The sequence below is a fragment of the Mytilus edulis genome, chromosome 3, assembly GCF_963676685.1.
Source record: "Mytilus edulis chromosome 3, xbMytEdul2.2, whole genome shotgun sequence".
Lineage (NCBI taxonomy): Eukaryota > Metazoa > Mollusca > Bivalvia > Mytilida > Mytilidae > Mytilus > Mytilus edulis.
The window spans coordinates 37,709,658-37,727,690 of NC_092346.1; the positions used below are offsets into that span (position 1 = coordinate 37,709,658).

At 31.6% G+C, this 18,033-nt stretch overlaps 1 protein-coding gene across 8 annotated transcripts in view; it reads left to right on the forward strand.

Annotated features, from left to right (window-relative positions):
• The window catches only part of LOC139516419 (leucine-rich repeat-containing protein 9-like), a 48,409-nt gene that overhangs the window by 19,553 nt on the left and 10,823 nt on the right, over window positions 1–18,033 (forward strand). For all 8 annotated transcript variants that reach the window (XM_071306494.1, XM_071306496.1, XM_071306500.1 and 5 more), the window contains 15 exons: window positions 153–301; window positions 1,708–1,894; window positions 2,348–2,404; window positions 2,888–3,019; window positions 3,634–3,900; window positions 4,206–4,316; window positions 4,805–5,092; window positions 5,618–5,740; window positions 6,360–6,535; window positions 7,702–7,765; window positions 14,362–14,534; window positions 15,264–15,337; window positions 15,866–16,083; window positions 16,668–16,736; window positions 17,697–17,825. In XM_071306494.1, the coding sequence (XP_071162595.1) occupies window positions 153–301; window positions 1,708–1,894; window positions 2,348–2,404; window positions 2,888–3,019; window positions 3,634–3,900; window positions 4,206–4,316; window positions 4,805–5,092; window positions 5,618–5,740; window positions 6,360–6,535; window positions 7,702–7,765; window positions 14,362–14,534; window positions 15,264–15,337; window positions 15,866–16,083; window positions 16,668–16,736; window positions 17,697–17,825 (2,217 nt within the window). The remainder of the gene's footprint in view (window positions 1–152; window positions 302–1,707; window positions 1,895–2,347; window positions 2,405–2,887; window positions 3,020–3,633; window positions 3,901–4,205; window positions 4,317–4,804; window positions 5,093–5,617; window positions 5,741–6,359; window positions 6,536–7,701; window positions 7,766–14,361; window positions 14,535–15,263; window positions 15,338–15,865; window positions 16,084–16,667; window positions 16,737–17,696; window positions 17,826–18,033) is intronic.

Sequence of the window (18,033 nt, forward strand, 5' to 3'; positions counted from 1 at the left end):
GTCTGATTTTACTTCGGTTTAAGACTTATTTGACTATGAACACAACAGGATTTCATATTATAACATCAATGTTATTTATTACAGTTTAGATCCAAGTCACGTTTTAGTTACATAAATGATATGTTATTAGATTGTTTCTGTTTTTGTTACAGTTTAGGTCCAAGTCGCCATTTAGTTACTTCAATGATATGTTATTAGACAATCGAGAATGTCGATTACCAGCGGTACCTCATGCGGATGATGACAAGTCAGCTGATGATGATGTCATAAACATGGAACCTCAATGTAAACCTAGACCAAGGTAATCTCATCAAGTCAAAATTCTAATTTTATGTATCTCATTTTAAAAGAATTGTATGAGATGTTAGGGTGGGAATTAACTGTTGTGTGTACAAAATTGAAGGTGTGCACATGGTATAATTGCCAATGAGACAACTCTCTACAAGAGACCAAATGAAACAGAAATTAACAACTATAGTTCACTTTACGGCCTTCAACAATGAGAAAAGCCAATACTTAAACAATCAGCTATTAAAGGTTCTGAAATGACAAATGTAAAACAATTCAATAGGGAAAACATACGGCCTTATGTACAAAATAAGAAAGAATGAAAAACATCCATTTTTATACTCCCGCTTTGAAAAAGAGGATATACTGTTTTACCTCTGTCCGTCTGTCCGTCAGTCCATCTGTCCATCCATCAGTCCATCCGTCAGTCCATCTGTCCCATGAATATTTTCATCGCATTTTTTTCAGGAACTACAATGCCATGATTTCTGAAATTTGGTTTCAGGTTTTATATAAGTCGGCTATACCGTGTGATGCATTTTCAGATTCATCACTTGACAACTTCCTGTTTACCAAACACTTGTATCATTTTACACATGATGGCCAAGTTGAAAACTTTCGTCGCATTTATCAGGAACTACAAAGCCAGGATTTTTGAAATTTGGTTTCAGGGTTTTTATATAAGTCAGCTATACCGTGTGATGCATTTTCAGATTCATCACTAGACAACTTCCTGTTTACTGGACACTTGTATCATTTTACACAGGAAGGCCAAGTTGAAAATTTTTATCGCATTTTTCTCAGGAACTACAATGCCAGGATTTCTGAAATTTGGTTTCAGGGTTTATATAAGTCAGCTATACCGTGTGATGCATTTTCAGATTCATCACTTGACAACTTCCTGTTTACCGAATACTTACATATTTTTACACTATTGACATTATCCATTTACGGCGGGGGTATCATCAGTGAGCGGTAGCTCACAGTTACACTTGTATTATTTGTGTAATTAGAGTATTTTGCAAAGGTATCGCATAATTTTACCACTTTTAATGAGTTTTGTTGATTGCTTAGAATGGAGACAAAATTCTTGTTCTATATATGTCACAAGTAAACTGAATTTGGAGCTATCTAACTAAATTGATGCTTGCAAATCAAAATACATTGTAGGTATATCCAAAATGAAAAGGGGCCTTTGTTGGTCAAGTTGTCTTAGTAGTCTAACTATTGTATCACTAGCCAGTCAACAATGAGGTGGTGAGTTTAAATTCTGGACATGGCAGTTGTACTGGACTTCAATCTTAATTGACTAGGATCGTTATTTCCTGCCAAAGTTAGGTGGTTTTTTTCTTGGCATGAAATAGCACATTAGTGTTGATAAAGGTGTTCAACACCAATCAATCAATCTTTACATTATAGGTTGATAGCCTTGACAGAAGAACTAGTCCTGAAACTTGCCAATGTAGATAGCATGTCCAGTATCACATCACTAAATCTCCATGGAAACGCATTGTCAAAGTTAAAACCAATACATAGCCTACATAACCTGAAGCGTCTGGTAGTCAGTGGTAATGAGTTAACCAAACTGGATGAGTTGTCTAATATGGTAAATACAACCTATCTCCATGGTAGTATTGATTATTGAAATATAAAATACGGAAGGCAGACTAGCAATCACCAATTTGTTTTAGTGAATAAGTCATGAAATCTGATGATTATTTTGTGGAATTTCGGATGAAAAAGTTAAACCAGATACTTTTAGTTTTGCTTTTACCTTTTATCCAACAGAGCTTTTAAATATACTGTATCAGAAATAAAAGTAATATTAAGTAAAATGTAAATAATTTACCAAAGGTGTATTATGGATTTAGTTGTTTTGATTTTTTGTTTTTTGGGGAAAACAAAAGGACCGTTTGGTAATTAAAAATAACACGTAGCCAAGAAAAAGGCAGGATGAAACTTTATTAAACAAACATTGACTATATGAGTTAAGATGTTCCTATATTTTTAAGTGTTGTGTTATTCTATACAATAATACGTTATCATCTTATCTTTTCAGTGTATTGAATATTTAGATGTTAGTTTCAATAAACTATGTACATTGGATGGTCTGAAGGTATGTATCAAATATGTCTTTTTTTATTTTTACATATTTAATTTTACAAATTCTTGTAAATTATAAACAAATGCTTTATCTGATTGTCAGTTTTATTACCAGAAAAAGCACTGTAGTACAAAAACTAATGCAGAATGTTGATTAAAAATCCAGGCCTTGCGGTCATAAAACTTTCGAGCACGATTTTTGTACTCAGACTCAAGAATCAACCAATCAAAATACTGGATTTTGTGTTTCGAGCATGATTTTTGTGCTCCGAGCACTGAGCAAAGTTTTATGACTTCAACCCCTGATCTCAATGAAATAAAAGACCTATATTATTTTTGTATTTTAAAAAAAAAAAATTTCCTGACCTAAATCCAATTCTGCCATTTCAGTCAAACAGGTTTGTTATGACTGTTTCCAGACTCTTGAGAGTTATTGTTTGATGGAAATATTTTGATGTTTTTATTGTTAAAAGGTTGTATAATCTTTCCATTACAGAATGTCCACAAATTGAAGTTTTTAGATTTGAGTTGGAATAAACTGTGCAATACAAGAGAAGATTTATCAATACTAAGAAAACATGTGCCAAACCTGCTGATACTGGACACAAGACATAATAACTGGCAAAAGGTGAGAAATAGAATATCTTGTTGGTAATCAGAAGCTCATTTACTCAAATTACAGGTATTTGAAGGCTTTGTGATGCCTGACACTTAGTTATATAGTTTAAGGTGGTACCCAACACTTTCACTAAAATTAATTTGGCTCATTTAATTTTCATAAAATTTTGACAAAGTTTTTTCTTTGACCCTTTGACAAAAATATAAAAATTTAAATAATTTTGAACCAACCGTTTTGTCAGAAAAAATACACTGGTTATATAGCAATTTGACAAACACAAATTTTGATCATTGAGAAGCTTAATATTCCCTTAACAACACAACATAATTAAAATGTTTAGCTGACTTTACAGAGTTATCTCCCTGTAGTGTTAGGTACCACCTTAAAATAATCTTGATTCATTTATTTCCTAGATTGAAGAAAAATTGTGTTTAAGTTCGTTTTTGATTTCATGCATGAAAGTTGGTAATGTGTTGAACATTTAAATTTCGTAGTTAATGTATACCCGTGAAATCCACAAAAATTAGTATAACACGAAAGATAATGAGTCCACAGTAAACAGTATGAAATTAAAGTACTAAGTCATGATTTATGAAATAAGATCTCATTTTTGTGTTTTTCAGCCAGAAAATCTTCGTCTGAGAATCATTGGAAGATTAAAGTCACTGACATTATTAGATGGCTCTTGTGTATCTGAGACTGAGGCTACAGGTGCATTACGTATTGCAGCTGGTTCTCGGATATCCCATTTGTCATTACTGACACATACAAGGACAGACAACAATAAACCAAGGTCATTAAGTCTGTTGACAACACCACATATACTAGAGAAAATCAGTCGGAGCAAACCAGAGAAAATGAATGAACATGATAGCCACTGGTTTCTCAAGGTAGAAATTTATAATACTATTTTGTTCAACTATGAGTTAAAGGAGATATGAGGTTTGTGTCAATGAGACAGTAACCCAACATAGAAATCTACCAGAAGACATGTATAGCACAACATACAGTTTTAAAAAATAGACATGTGTGTATTTTATATATGTCAATTTTTAAATTGTTTTTAGTCTCATAAAAGTTGTGACTTAACTTAACAAAGACAATCAAAGAATTGCAATAAAAACACTTATCCAAATAGGTGAATATGTTTGTTTATCATAATAACAATAATGTTAACAATATTTTTTTTGTTTAGGTTACATCGCTAAACTTAGACAAACAACATTTAACAAAGTTATCAGGATTGGAAAAACTAGAGAATTTAAAGTGGGCATCCTTTGCTGATAATGATCTCACTAAGATAGAGGCAAGTTAATTAGAACTGATGGATTGGCTAGATGTCATTTTACTCTGTAAATGAAAAAATATAAAGACATGGTATGATTGTCAAAAAATTAGACAACTTTTCCAACAAATATTTTGTTTTAAGTAATTGAGTAAGATAATGTGCCATTAAGAGTATTGATAAATATAGATTTATGTTTAACAGAAAGCTTGTATTTTTATTGATTATTGATTTAATTTATCAATTACTCTGAAAGGAGTAAATTTTGATGAGCACAGTTAACCAACAAATCATATTCATTTAATAAACGCTGTTATATTTGAAGAAAAATGGTACAAATTACATTTGTCAATGTTTTATTATTTTTCCAAATTTTGTGTGTTTAATGAATATGAAATTTATTCTCAACTGTCCCAGTGTTACCATAAATTTCCTTCTTTTTGATCATTTACTTTCACATTACATGTACATAGATTGATATAATTGTATTTTCAAATTTCATTTTGTAGGGACTAGAAAACTGTTTAAAGTTACACGAATTATATTTAGATAATAACTGTTTATCAAAACTAGAAGGAATCGGTAAACTGATTCAGCTACGCAGATTAAGTCTGGACTCAAACTATATCTCCACACTAGAGAATACAGGGATACAGTTTCTCACTGGCTTGAGTTATCTGTCCCTGGAAAATAACAAAATTGTCTCCCTTGCTGGTGTACAGAAGCTGATGTCATTGGTAGAGTTATATGTGGGAAACAATATACTGAATTCTGTTCGAGAAATCTTCTTTTTGAAGGTAAGATAACATTGTTATGCCCTGACTGAAATGTAGGTTGCATTATGTTTTTCGGTCGTTCATTTGTTTTTTTCTGTCGGTCCGTTGAAAGATTATTGTCACGGTACTTTACCATGAATTTATGGTCATAAAAACTTGTATGTAGTACTCATGTTTGTTATGTTGGGAACTATACACAATTATGTCGAGGGATGATACCCAGGGTCCCAGGCTGATATGGAAAGGCCATGTATTAATCGCTTTATCATATACTTCCGACAATAGTTTTATGTAAGACAAATAAACAAATGCAATAACTAAAACAGTCAAAAACTTTATAAAGAAGTGAAATTATGAATCAAATACACTATAATTGTCCAACAACAGCCCAGGTGGGAAATTATGGCTTGTGTACTTCCGCTCATTACACATATGCAAAAGCTATCATATCAATGCTAAGTATATGATAAATTAAAATATTGTATATGGTTTTTTTTATGATGAAAATTATTGTCAGCGAGCAATTGATATATTTTCTGTTTGTAGACATTACCCAATCTGGTGATTATAGACCTGTATGGAAATCCTGTGGTACATGAAATGGATAATTACAGGTTGTTTATTATTTATCATCTCAAGACATTAAAAGCTTTGGATGGTTTAGCCATTGTAAGTAGAAATAAGATACTGTGGATTCATTATAATTCCTGTGATACCAATTGTCATGTATTTCCTTTGTAAGGGAGAAATTCCATTTTGAATAATCAATGGGTTACAGATTTTCTAATGGCTTGTATGCTGACTTTGTCAGAAGCTTGGAGGCTAATATCCACAAACACACAACATGTTATCTATCCACAAAAATGTGTACCCAGGAAAATAAATGAATCCTCAGTAGTTCTTTTATTATTTATTTTCTCTAAACAAAAAGAGAAGGTGAACAAAATGTCTACACCTCTGCCAGTTATTATTAAACATGGAAACTTATTTAGCAAACATTAAACAGATTTTTCAACTTTGACAGTTCGGTTTAATTAAACCAAAGATTTAACACAAAAATTCAAAAGGCAATGAACTCAATATTGTTTAGGTGAACTTGATAAATTTGAACACTTTGGAATTACAATTAATGAGAGTAAGTCTGATTTACTACATAATTTTGGAATCATTATCATTGTCCATGACCAAACAATGCAGACATTGAAAATAAATAAAAAGATCCATACCATACTCTTTCACTTGAGTTTCGTATGTTTTGAATATAGATTAAAAAATATTTTGTTTGTAGGAAGCCACTGAGGGTAGTATAGCCAAAGATACTTTTGGTGGTCGATTGACGCCAGATTTTGTTGCAGAGAAGTTAGGTCATTCTAACTTTGAAGATGTTAGAGAACTAGATCTGCCAAACAGTGCCATTCGTATTGTTGACTTGGGTCTCAATGATACATTCCTTAATCTTAGAAGGTATTGATAAAATATTAGACTTTTTAGAAATATCTTCAGTAGTTATTGCCATGACTGCATGTTAATTTTGTGAGTGTATGAATTAAGAAAAAATCTCAATAATGGAAAAAAACACTGATAAATAGAACTGGTTGATTAGCATTTAGACATACATTTCAATTAGGATGAAACTCAGAAAACACTGATGTTCATCAAGGATTTAGAATTAAAATGTATAACACATAATTTTCAGTTTGGTCAGTTGAACTTGATAGATACCTCATTTTAAGTGTGCAATATGTGTATTTAATGAACAACACATAGGGTGCTATAAACAGTTTCGTATAAGAAACTAGGGGTTATTCCCCAACTAAAAATAGACATGGAGGGAAGTCCCTTTTTATCAACATAATTGGTGAAAAAGTATCATGTTTTTTGTATTTGGTTGTAAAGATATGCTAATTAACTTCAATTAAAGCAGGTTGAATGATTAAACTAATTTTAAAAAATTAGTTTAATTTAATGTAGATTAAATATACATGTTTTGAGGGGAGACAACACTGTAAACAGTCTGTTTTTTTGGCATTGAAAATTGAAAACCTATTTGCAGCCACTGTAGCTCTTTTCGGAGCAGGCGAACGTACCCTGAAGCATAAATTTTTTGAAAGACCAGGTATAAATCTATGAAATTCATACAATTTTGATTATGAAAAATGTGCAGGTATCATGTCTTAAGGGGTGTGCACATGACCTGATTTCAGGTTTTTTAAGCTTAAATTAGGCAATGTTTTTCCCAGTTTCTCTGGATAAAACTTTTTTTATACCATTAAAAGTACACTTTTTTTTTATTCCATTATAAACTAGAGAACATTCTGATTCCAGTGATATCTAGTTTTATACAAGTATCTTTATTAATCAGTCCACCACTAAGGGTCACTTTTACATGGTCCCTCAAAATATGACGTCATAGAAAAAAACTGTTGATTGCACCCATACTAATATTTTTCTTCATGGTTATAGGTTATAGATTATCAATCTAAATCAATACATGAAGATTGTTTGCATTTGAAAAAAGTTTATTACATGACTAATTAAAAATCTCTACAATTTGATGTTACATAATGTAAATGAATTCATTACTTAAACCGACTGTATTAAATGACTTGGTTTTTTTTTTCAATTTTCAGTGTCAATCTTGAGCACAACAATTTGACTTCATTTAGTGGACTGATTCATCTTCCAAATTTACGGGTAGGTACAGAAATTCTATTGTACATGGTAGGTATTTGTAGCATAACTTGTTGCTTCAAGTATATGTGGTATCATACTGGCAGGGACTTTTAAAAGCTATAACAACAACTGAAAAAAGTTAGCCTGTTTCTTTTTTAAGTGGATTGTTATGAATGATATTTTTTTTAACTTTTCAATGACATTAGAAAACTGCACACACAAAAACTGACAATTGATCATTCAATACTTAAAATGGGTATTTGCTGCTGCTTTAGAAATAAAACTAGTAAAAGATTGTCATTATATGTCTAGTCTCTCTGTCAAAAAACTATTCAGTACTCACAGTATGAAAGTTGTGCTTGAATCACCAATTCCAGTAATTTGATTGGCTAATAAATGAGTTTAATAATCTTACTCACAGACAGCAAGGCCTAGTGACTAGTAAGATTACTTCTCTTCCCTTGAACAAATAGTTTATGAACTAGCACATTCAAAATATAATTTAGCTATGACAAGGAACTTCTTTGACTTGACTATCAGACATTATTTAACAATGAACACAGTAGCTATGGCAAGGAACTTCATTGACTTGACTATCAGACATTATTTAACAATGAACACAGTAGCCATGACAAGGAACTTCTTTGACTTGACTATCAGACATTATTTAACAATGAACACAGTAGCTATGACAAGGAACTTCTTTGACTTGACTATCAGACATTATTTAACAATGAACACAGTAGCTATGACAAGGAACTTCTTTGACTTGACTATCAGACATTATTTAACAATGAAATCAGTAGCTATGACAAGGAACTTCTTTGACTTGACTATCAGACATTATTTAACAATGAACACAGTAGCTATGACAAGGAACTTCTTTGACTTGACTATCAGACATTATTTAACAATGAACACAGTAGCTATGACAAGGAACTTCTTTGACTTGACTATCAGACATTATTTAACAATGAACACAGTAGCCATGACAAGGAACTTCTTTGACTTGACTATCAGACATTATTTAACAATGAACACAGTAGCTATGACAAGGAACTTCTTTGACTTGACTATCAGACATTATTTAACAATGAACACAGTAGCTATGACAAGGAACTTCTTTGACTTGACTATCAGACATTATTTAACAATGAACACAGTAGCCATGACAAGGAACTTCTTTGACTTGACTATCAGACATTATTTAACAATGAACACAGTAGCTATGACAAGGAACTTCTTTGACTTGACTATCAGACGTTATTTAACAATGAACACAGTAGCTATGACAAGGAACTTCATTGACTTGACTATCAGACATTATTTAACAATGAACACAGTAGCTATGACAAGGAACTTCTTTGACTTGACTATCAGACATTATTTAACAATGAACACAGTAGCTATGACAAGGAACTTCTTTGACTTGACTATCAGACATTATTTAACAATGAACAGTAGCCATGACAAGGAACTTCTTTGACTTGACTATCAGACATTATTTAACAATGAACACAGTAGCTATGACAAGGAACTTCTTTGACTTGACTATCAGACATTATTTAACAATGAACACAGTAGCTATGACAAGGAACTTCATTGACTTGACTATCAGACATTATTTAACAATGAACACAGTAGCTATGACAAGGAACTTCTTTGACTTGACTATCAGACATTATTTAACAATGAAATCAGTAGCTATGACAAGGAACTTCTTTGACTTGACTATCAGACATTATTTAACAATGAACACAGTAGCTATGACAAGGAACTTCTTTGACTTGACTATCAGACATTATTTAACAATGAACACAGTAGCTATGACAAGGAACTTCTTTGACTTGACTATCAGACGTTATTTAACAATGAACACAGTAGCTATGACAAGGAACTTCATTGACTTGACTATCAGACATTATTTAACAATGAACACAGTAGCTATGACAAGGAACTTCTTTGACTTGACTATCAGACATTATTTAACAATGAACAGTAGCCATGACAAGGAACTTCTTTGACTTGACTATCAGACATTATTTAACAATGAAATCAGTAGCTATGACAAGGAACTTCTTTGACTTGACTATCAGACATTATTTAACAATGAACACAGTAGCTATGACAAGGAACTTCTTTGACTTGACTATCAGACATTATTTAACAATGAACACAGTAGCTATGACAAGGAACTTCTTTGACTTGACTATCAGACATTATTTAACAATGAAATCAGTAGCTATGACAAGGAACTTCTTTGACTTGACTATCAGACATTATTTAACAATGAACACAGTAGCTATGACAAGGAACTTCTTTGACTTGACTATCAGACATTATTTAACAATGAACACAGTAGCTATGACAAGGAACTTCTTTGACTTGACTATCAGACATTATTTAACAATGAAATCAGTAGCTATGACAAGGAACTTCTTTGACTTGACTATCAGACATTATTTAACAATGAACACAGTAGCTATGACAAGGAACTTCTTTGACTTGACTATCAGACATTATTTAACAATGAACACAGTAGCCATGACAAGGAACTTCTTTGACTTGACTATCAGACATTATTTAACAATGAACACAGTAGCTATGACAAGGAACTTCTTTGACTTGACTATCAGACATTATTTAACAATGAACACAGTAGCTATGACAAGGAACTTCTTTGACTTGACTATCAGACATTATTTAACAATGAACACAGTAGCTATGACAAGGAACTTCTTTGACTTGACTATCAGACATTATTTAACAATGAACACAGTAGCCATGACAAGGAACTTCTTTGACTTGACTATCAGACATTATTTAACAATGAACACAGTAGCTATGACAAGGAACTTCTTTGACTTGACTATCAGACATTATTTAACAATGAAATCAGTAGCTATGACAAGGAACTTCTTTGACTTGACTATCAGACATTATTTAACAATGAACACAGTAGCTATGACAAGGAACTTCTTTGACTTGACTATCAGACATTATTTAACAATGAAATCAGTAGCTATGACAAGGAACTTCTTTGACTTGACTATCAGACATTATTTAACAATGAACAGTAGCTATGACAAGGAACTTCTTTGACTTGACTATCAGACATTATTTAACAATGAAATCAGTAGCTATGACAAGGAACTTCTTTGACTTGACTATCAGACATTATTTAACAATGAACAGTAGCTATGACAAGGAACTTCTTTGACTTGACTATCAGACATTATTTAACAATGAAATCAGTAGCTATGACAAGGAACTTCTTTGACTTGACTATCAGACATTATTTAACAATGAACAGTAGCTATGACAAGGAACTTCTTTGACTTGACTATCAGACATTATTTAACAATGAAATCAGTAGCTATGACAAGGAACTTCTTTGACTTGACTATCAGACATTATTTAACAATGAACAGTAGCTATGACAAGGAACTTCTTTGACTTGACTATCAGACATTATTTAACAATGAAATCAGTAGCTATGACAAGGAACTTCTTTGACTTGACTATCAGACATTATTTAACAATGAACACAGTAGCTATGACAAGGAACTTCTTTGACTTGACTATCAGACATTATTTAACAATGAACACAGTAGCTATGACAAGGAACTTCTTAGACTTGACTATCAGACATTATTTAACAATGAAATCAGTAGCTATGACAAGGAACTTCTTTGACTTGACTATCAGACATTATTTAACAATGAACAGTAGCTATGACAAGGAACTTCTTTGACTTGACTATCAGACATTATTTAACAATGAAATCAGTAGCTATGACAAGGAACTTCTTTGACTTGACTATCAGACATTATTTAACAATGAACAGTAGCTATGACAAGGAACTTCTTTGACTTGACTATCAGACATTATTTAACAATGAAATCAGTAGCTATGACAAGGAACTTCTTTGACTTGACTATCAGACATTATTTAACAATGAACAGTAGCTATGACAAGGAACTTCTTTGACTTGACTATCAGACATTATTTAACAATGAAATCAGTAGCTATGACAAGGAACTTCTTTGACTTGACTATCAGACATTATTTAACAATGAACAGTAGCTATGACAAGGAACTTCTTTGACTTGACTATCAGACATTATTAGCTCACCTGGCCTAAAAGGCCATGTGAGCTTTTCTCATCACTTGGCGTCCGTCGTCGTCGACGTCGTCGTCGTCGTCGTCGTCGTCGTCGTCTGTCGTCGTTAACAATTTTTCAAACATCTTCTCCTCTGAAACTACTGAATGGATTTGAATGAAACTTAACATGATTGTTCCTTAGTATATCCTGCACAAAATGTGCGCTTCGATTTTTGATCCGTCAAAAAACATGGCCGCCGTTACTTAAAATAGAACATAGGGGTCAAATGCAGTTTTTGGCTTATATCTCAAAAACGAAAGCATTTAGAGCAAATCTGACATGGGGTAAAAATGTTCATTAGGTCAATATCTATCAGCCCTGAAATTTTCAGATGAATCAAACAAACCATTGTTGGGTTGCTGCCACTTAATTGGTAATTTTAAGGAAATTTTGCAGTTTTTGGTCATTATCTTGAATATTATTATAGATAAAGATAAACTGTAAACAGCAAAAAAGATCAGCAAAGTAAGATCTACAAATAAGTTTATATGACCAAAATTGTCAATTGACCCCTTAAGGGGTTATTGTCCTTTAATGACAATTTTTCACAATTTGTTCATCATATTTGCTAACTTTAAAAAATCTTCTCCTCTGAAACTACTGAATGGATTTGGTTAAAACTTAGCATGATTGTTCCTTAGATTATCCTGCACAAAGTGTGTGCTTTGATTTTTGATCCGTCAAAAAACATGGCCGCCGTTACTTAAAATAGAACATAGGGGTCAAATGCAGTTTTTGGCTTATATCTCAAAAACGAAAGCATTTAGAGCAAATCTGACATGGAGTAAAAATGTTCATTAGGTCAAGATCTATCAGCCCTGAAATTTTCAGATGAATCAAACAAACCATTGTTGGGTTGCTGCCACTTAATTGGTAATTTTAAGGAAATTTTGCAGTTTTTGGTCATTATCTTGAATATTATTATAGATAAAGATAAACTGTAAACAGCAAAAAAGATCAGCAAAGTAAGATCTACAAATAAGTTAATATGACCAAAATTGTCAATTGACCCCTTAAGGGGTTATTGTCCTTTAATGACAATTTTTCACAATTTGTTCATCATATTTGCTAACTTTAAAAATCTTCTCCTCTGAAACTACTGAATGGATTTGGTTAAAACTTAGCATGGTTGTTCCTTAGATTATCCTGCACAAAGTGTGTGCTTTGATTTTTGATCCGTCAAAAAACATGGCCGCCGTTACTTAAAATAGAACATAGGGGTCAAATGCAGTTTTTGGCTTATATCTCAAAAACGAAAGCATTAAGAGCAAATCTGACATGGAGTAAAAATGTTCATTAGGTCAATATCTATCAGCCCTGAAATTTTCAGATGAATCAAACAAACCATTGTTGGGTTGCTGCCACTTAATTGGTAATTTTAAGGAAATTTTTCAGTTTTTGGTCATTATCTTGAATATTATTATAGATAAAGATAAACTGTAAACAGCAAATATGATCAGCAAAGTAAGATCTACAAATAAGTCAATTTGACCAAAATTGTCAATTGACCTCTTTAGGAGTTATTGCCCTTTAAAGACTTTTTTCACAATTTGTTCATCATGTTGACTTACTTTAAAAAATCTTCTCTTATGAAACTGCTGTATCAATTTCAGCCAAACTTAGGCTAAATGAGTTTCAGAGTTTCAGAGTATCTTGTATAAATTTTATATTTCATTTCCTTGTATGTCAAGAAACATAGCTCCTATGGCTAAAATAGAACATAGGAGAAAATGATTTTTTTTTGCTTTTGATGAAAATAGGACGATTCAAAGAACATTTAAATAAATTGAAAAGCCAAAATAATCATTGATGAGAGATTAAACCAAAAAAATTCAGGTGAGCGATTCAGGCTCTTGAGAGCCTCTTGTTTAACAATGAAATCAGTAGCTATGACAAGGAACTTCTTTGACTTGACTATCAGACATTATTTAACAATGAAATCAGTAGCTATGACAAGGAACTTCTTTGACTTGACTATCAGACATTATTTAACAATGAAATCAGTAGCTATGACAAGGAACTTCTTTGACTTGACTATCAGACATTATTTAACAATGAACAGTAGCTATGACAAGGAACTTCTTTGACTTGACTATCAGACATTATTTAACAATGAAATCAGTAGCTATGACAAGGAACTTCTTTGACTTGACTATCAGACATTATTTAACAATGAAATCAGTAGCTATGACAAGGAACTTCTTTGACTTGACTATCAGACATTATTTAACAATGAAATCAGTAGCTATGACAAGGAACTTCTTTGACTTGACTATCAGACATTATTTAACAATGAAATCAGTAGCTATGACAAGGAACTTCTTTGACTTGACTATCAGACATTATTTAACAATGACATCAGTAGCTATGACAAGGAACTTCTGTGACTTGACTATCAGACATTATTTAACAATGAACACAGTAGCTATGACATAATTTAAATTTGTTACAGGTACTTTGTTTAAATCACAATCATATAGAATGCATCATGCCTCGTTCTAAGCCACAACAGAACAAAAGAGTTGTAAGCACAATAAACAATAACAGAGCTGGAGATTTCTTCAACAATAACAGTACTGACTCTATGACACCTGTTATGGAGAGCTTAGAGGTTTTACATCTTGGGTAAGATTCTTGTTTTTGTTTTTGTACTGTAAAATTACTTTTATTATATGTTTCCCAATTCACTGTTTTAAAATCTAATGCATCCTGGGTAATTTGTGTACACCCAAACATCTTTATTGGTTTAAAACATGCCTAACAATGGAAATTCAACCATTGAAGTGCCATTATTTTCATTTTGGTGTACAAGCAATGAGATTTCTTATAGTTCTTTAGATTTTGAAAAGGTGAATTGTCATGGATGACTGACATCTATATGACAATAAAGATCTTTATTACAAATGTTTGTAAGCTCTTGCATTTGTGTATTTAGAAGTTAAGTATGTATTTTGTGGATCTTATTTATCATATGGTTTATATGTTACAACACTAGGGCTATTTTTAGTGACCAATTTTTTGTTATTTTTTTTAATGTAATAAATGATAATTCATACACTTATTTCTTATTATTTAAAAAAAAAGTTAGTTCTGTTGTGACCTTTCACCTAACTTATTAATATGATTGTCTGTATCAGGAATTGAAATTTAAAAAAAGAAAGAAGAAAGTTCAATTTTACATTTAATGTCATATATAAAAAGAAAATATATAGTTATATTATTAATAATTAAGATTGGGTATGGAGTAGACATAAGTTGAAAAACTTGTGTCTAATCCATTTGTCATTTTTTAACAATAAAATATGTTTAAACTAAACTATTAATTCTCAATTTGTGTATTTTTTACATTATTAGGTATAACAATATAAAAGATATGGCTGCTTTACAGTTAGGTAGACTGACATCACTCAAGGCTTTGTTTTTACAAGGTAAAGATTTATATATAATAGTGAAATGGTTTGTTGGTGATTCTGTAAAACACATGTGTGCTGTTTGTTTTGATATGTATTATATTTCAAATATTAAAATAAGGAGATGTGGTATGATTACAAATGAGACAACTGTCAACCAAATTGTTAATGTTATTTCTTGTAGCGTTATCCAATATTGTTGAATAATACTGGGAAGTTATAAACCAATTAACTTGCAAATGGCCAGTTTTATTTATAGTGTTACAACAGCTTTACTCAAATGTTGTTGCCTAGGTGATTCCAAGGTAATTTTACTCAAATCAAGCTATTTCAATCTATGATTTTTGTCTCTTTTTTTAGCTCACCTCGGAAAGTCAAAAATTATAAATTCAAGGAAAATAGACAATACTACCGTAATTGATGAAAAATAATTAAAAGGTATACATCAGCCCACAAAACTCTACAAATAAAGCAACTAAAAAAGGGAGATAATTATTGACTGCTACAGTTCTGCAATCATTTATCTTTATGCAATTAAATTTTCAGGGAATGAAATTCTGAAAGTAGAAGGATTAGAGGGACTACATGACTTAAGAGAGTTAGTCCTGGATAGAAATAAGATAAAGAACATTTTTGAGACTTCCTTTATTAACCAATGGAATCTACAAGAACTTCATATTGAAGAGAATCGTATCAGAGATTTATCAAATCTACATTGTTTGGAACATTTACAGAGGCTTTATCTTGGATCTAACAGAGTTCAGGTACTGTGGATTCATTTATTTTCATGGGTATCAATTTTCGTGGATTGACGAAAAGTTGCATTTTCGTGGATATTTGATTTCGTTGTTATGCCAATATCTGCATACAAAGCATATAAAAAATTTACGTTTCGTTGAACATTTAAATTCGTGGTTATCATGTACCCACGAAATCCACGAAAATTGGTATCCAACGAATATTAATGAATCCACAGTAGTACAAATTTTACTTATTGTGGATTCATTTATTTTCATGGTGACCAATTTTCATGGATTATGAAAAACTTGCGTGTGCGTAGTTATTTAATTTTGTTGTTTTGCCGAATTCTGCATACAAGAAGAAGTGATACAGAATGAAAGATTGCAAAACATCGGGTGAGAAGAGCAAATGTGGGGATAACGTAGAATGAATTGAAATATGAAGATAAAGATAAAGGAGAGTTAGACAAAAGGAATATTTTGGGGAAATAAACTTTATAATGGCATAGAAATTTGAGAATTTTGAAAATAAAATCACAACAGTCTGTCCTTAAACACATTGCTAACTCTTTTTTGTGTAAGTGCTTATATGTTTTTATTTTTTACAGGAAATATCAGAACTGGAGAAGTTAGATAGTTTAGTAAACATGATAGAAATATCTTTGGTCAACAATCCTGTAAGTTTTTAATCAGTCTTATTTATTAGATTCATATTAATACCATAATTGAGTAGGTTTATGCTAAAGCCATTCAAGGTTAATCAGGTTAATGCCAAAATCACTCCATGATTAATCAGGCTATACCAAAGTCATTCAATAATTAATCAGGTTTATACCAAAGTCATTCAATAATTAATCAGGTTTATGCCAAAGCCATTCCTTGATAAATCAGGTTTGTGGTAAAGCCATTCAATGATTAATCAGGTTTATGCCAAAGCCATTCCTTGATAAATCAGGTTTGTGGTAAAGTCATTCAATAATTAATCAGGTTTATGCCAAAGCCATTCCTTGATAAATCAGGTTTGTGGTAAAGCCATTCAATGATTAATCATGTTTATGCCAAAGCCATTCCTTGATAAATCAGTTTTGTGGTAAAGCCATTCAATGATTAATCAGGTTTATGCCAAAGCAATTCAATGATTTATCAGTTTTATACCAAAGCCATTCCATAATTTTCAGGTTTATTTATTCCAAGCCATTCCATGATAAATCAGCTTTATATTTAAGCCATTCCATGATTTATTAGTTTCATAATAGCATCTCATGATTAATCAGTTTCATATCTATGCTGTCACATAAAAAAAGGAAAAAAAAGATAGTATGTGAGTGTTCATGAACAATTTGTATTACTGTGGATTCATTTATTTTCGTGGGTACCAATTTTCGTGGATTAAGGAAAACTTGCCTTTTCGTGGATATCTGATTTCATGGCTTCAGAAAGTCTGCATTTAATCATACAGCAAATTAGCAATTAATGAACATTTGAATTTGTGGTTTCCCTGTACCAACAAAATCAACAAAAATTGGTATCCAACGAAACAATAGTGAATACACAGTACATATTTGTGTGGCTTTCTTTGGTTGAAACATTCTTTGTAATAACATAGAAGTAATGTATAAGACCTGTTAACATTTTAGGCTGCCAGACGTCATCTTCACAGACCACTTTTAGTGTTCAGATTAAAACAGTTAATGGTTATTGATGGTATACCTGTCAATGAGGAGGAAAGGACCAAAGCTGAATTGTATTACATGGACCAACAACAGGTATATCTTAAAAGTAACAAAACAGTACTGTTTGAAAGACGTACTTTGAGTGACCATACTTGATTAGCTTTACTATGATTTAGCGCTTAATTCTAGCATGCAATTATCATAATTGATATTACCTGAACAGGTTGTAACTAACTGTTTATTCAATTAAAAAAAAACATAAAACATATTTTGATTTAACCACATGTGTTTTACATAATCA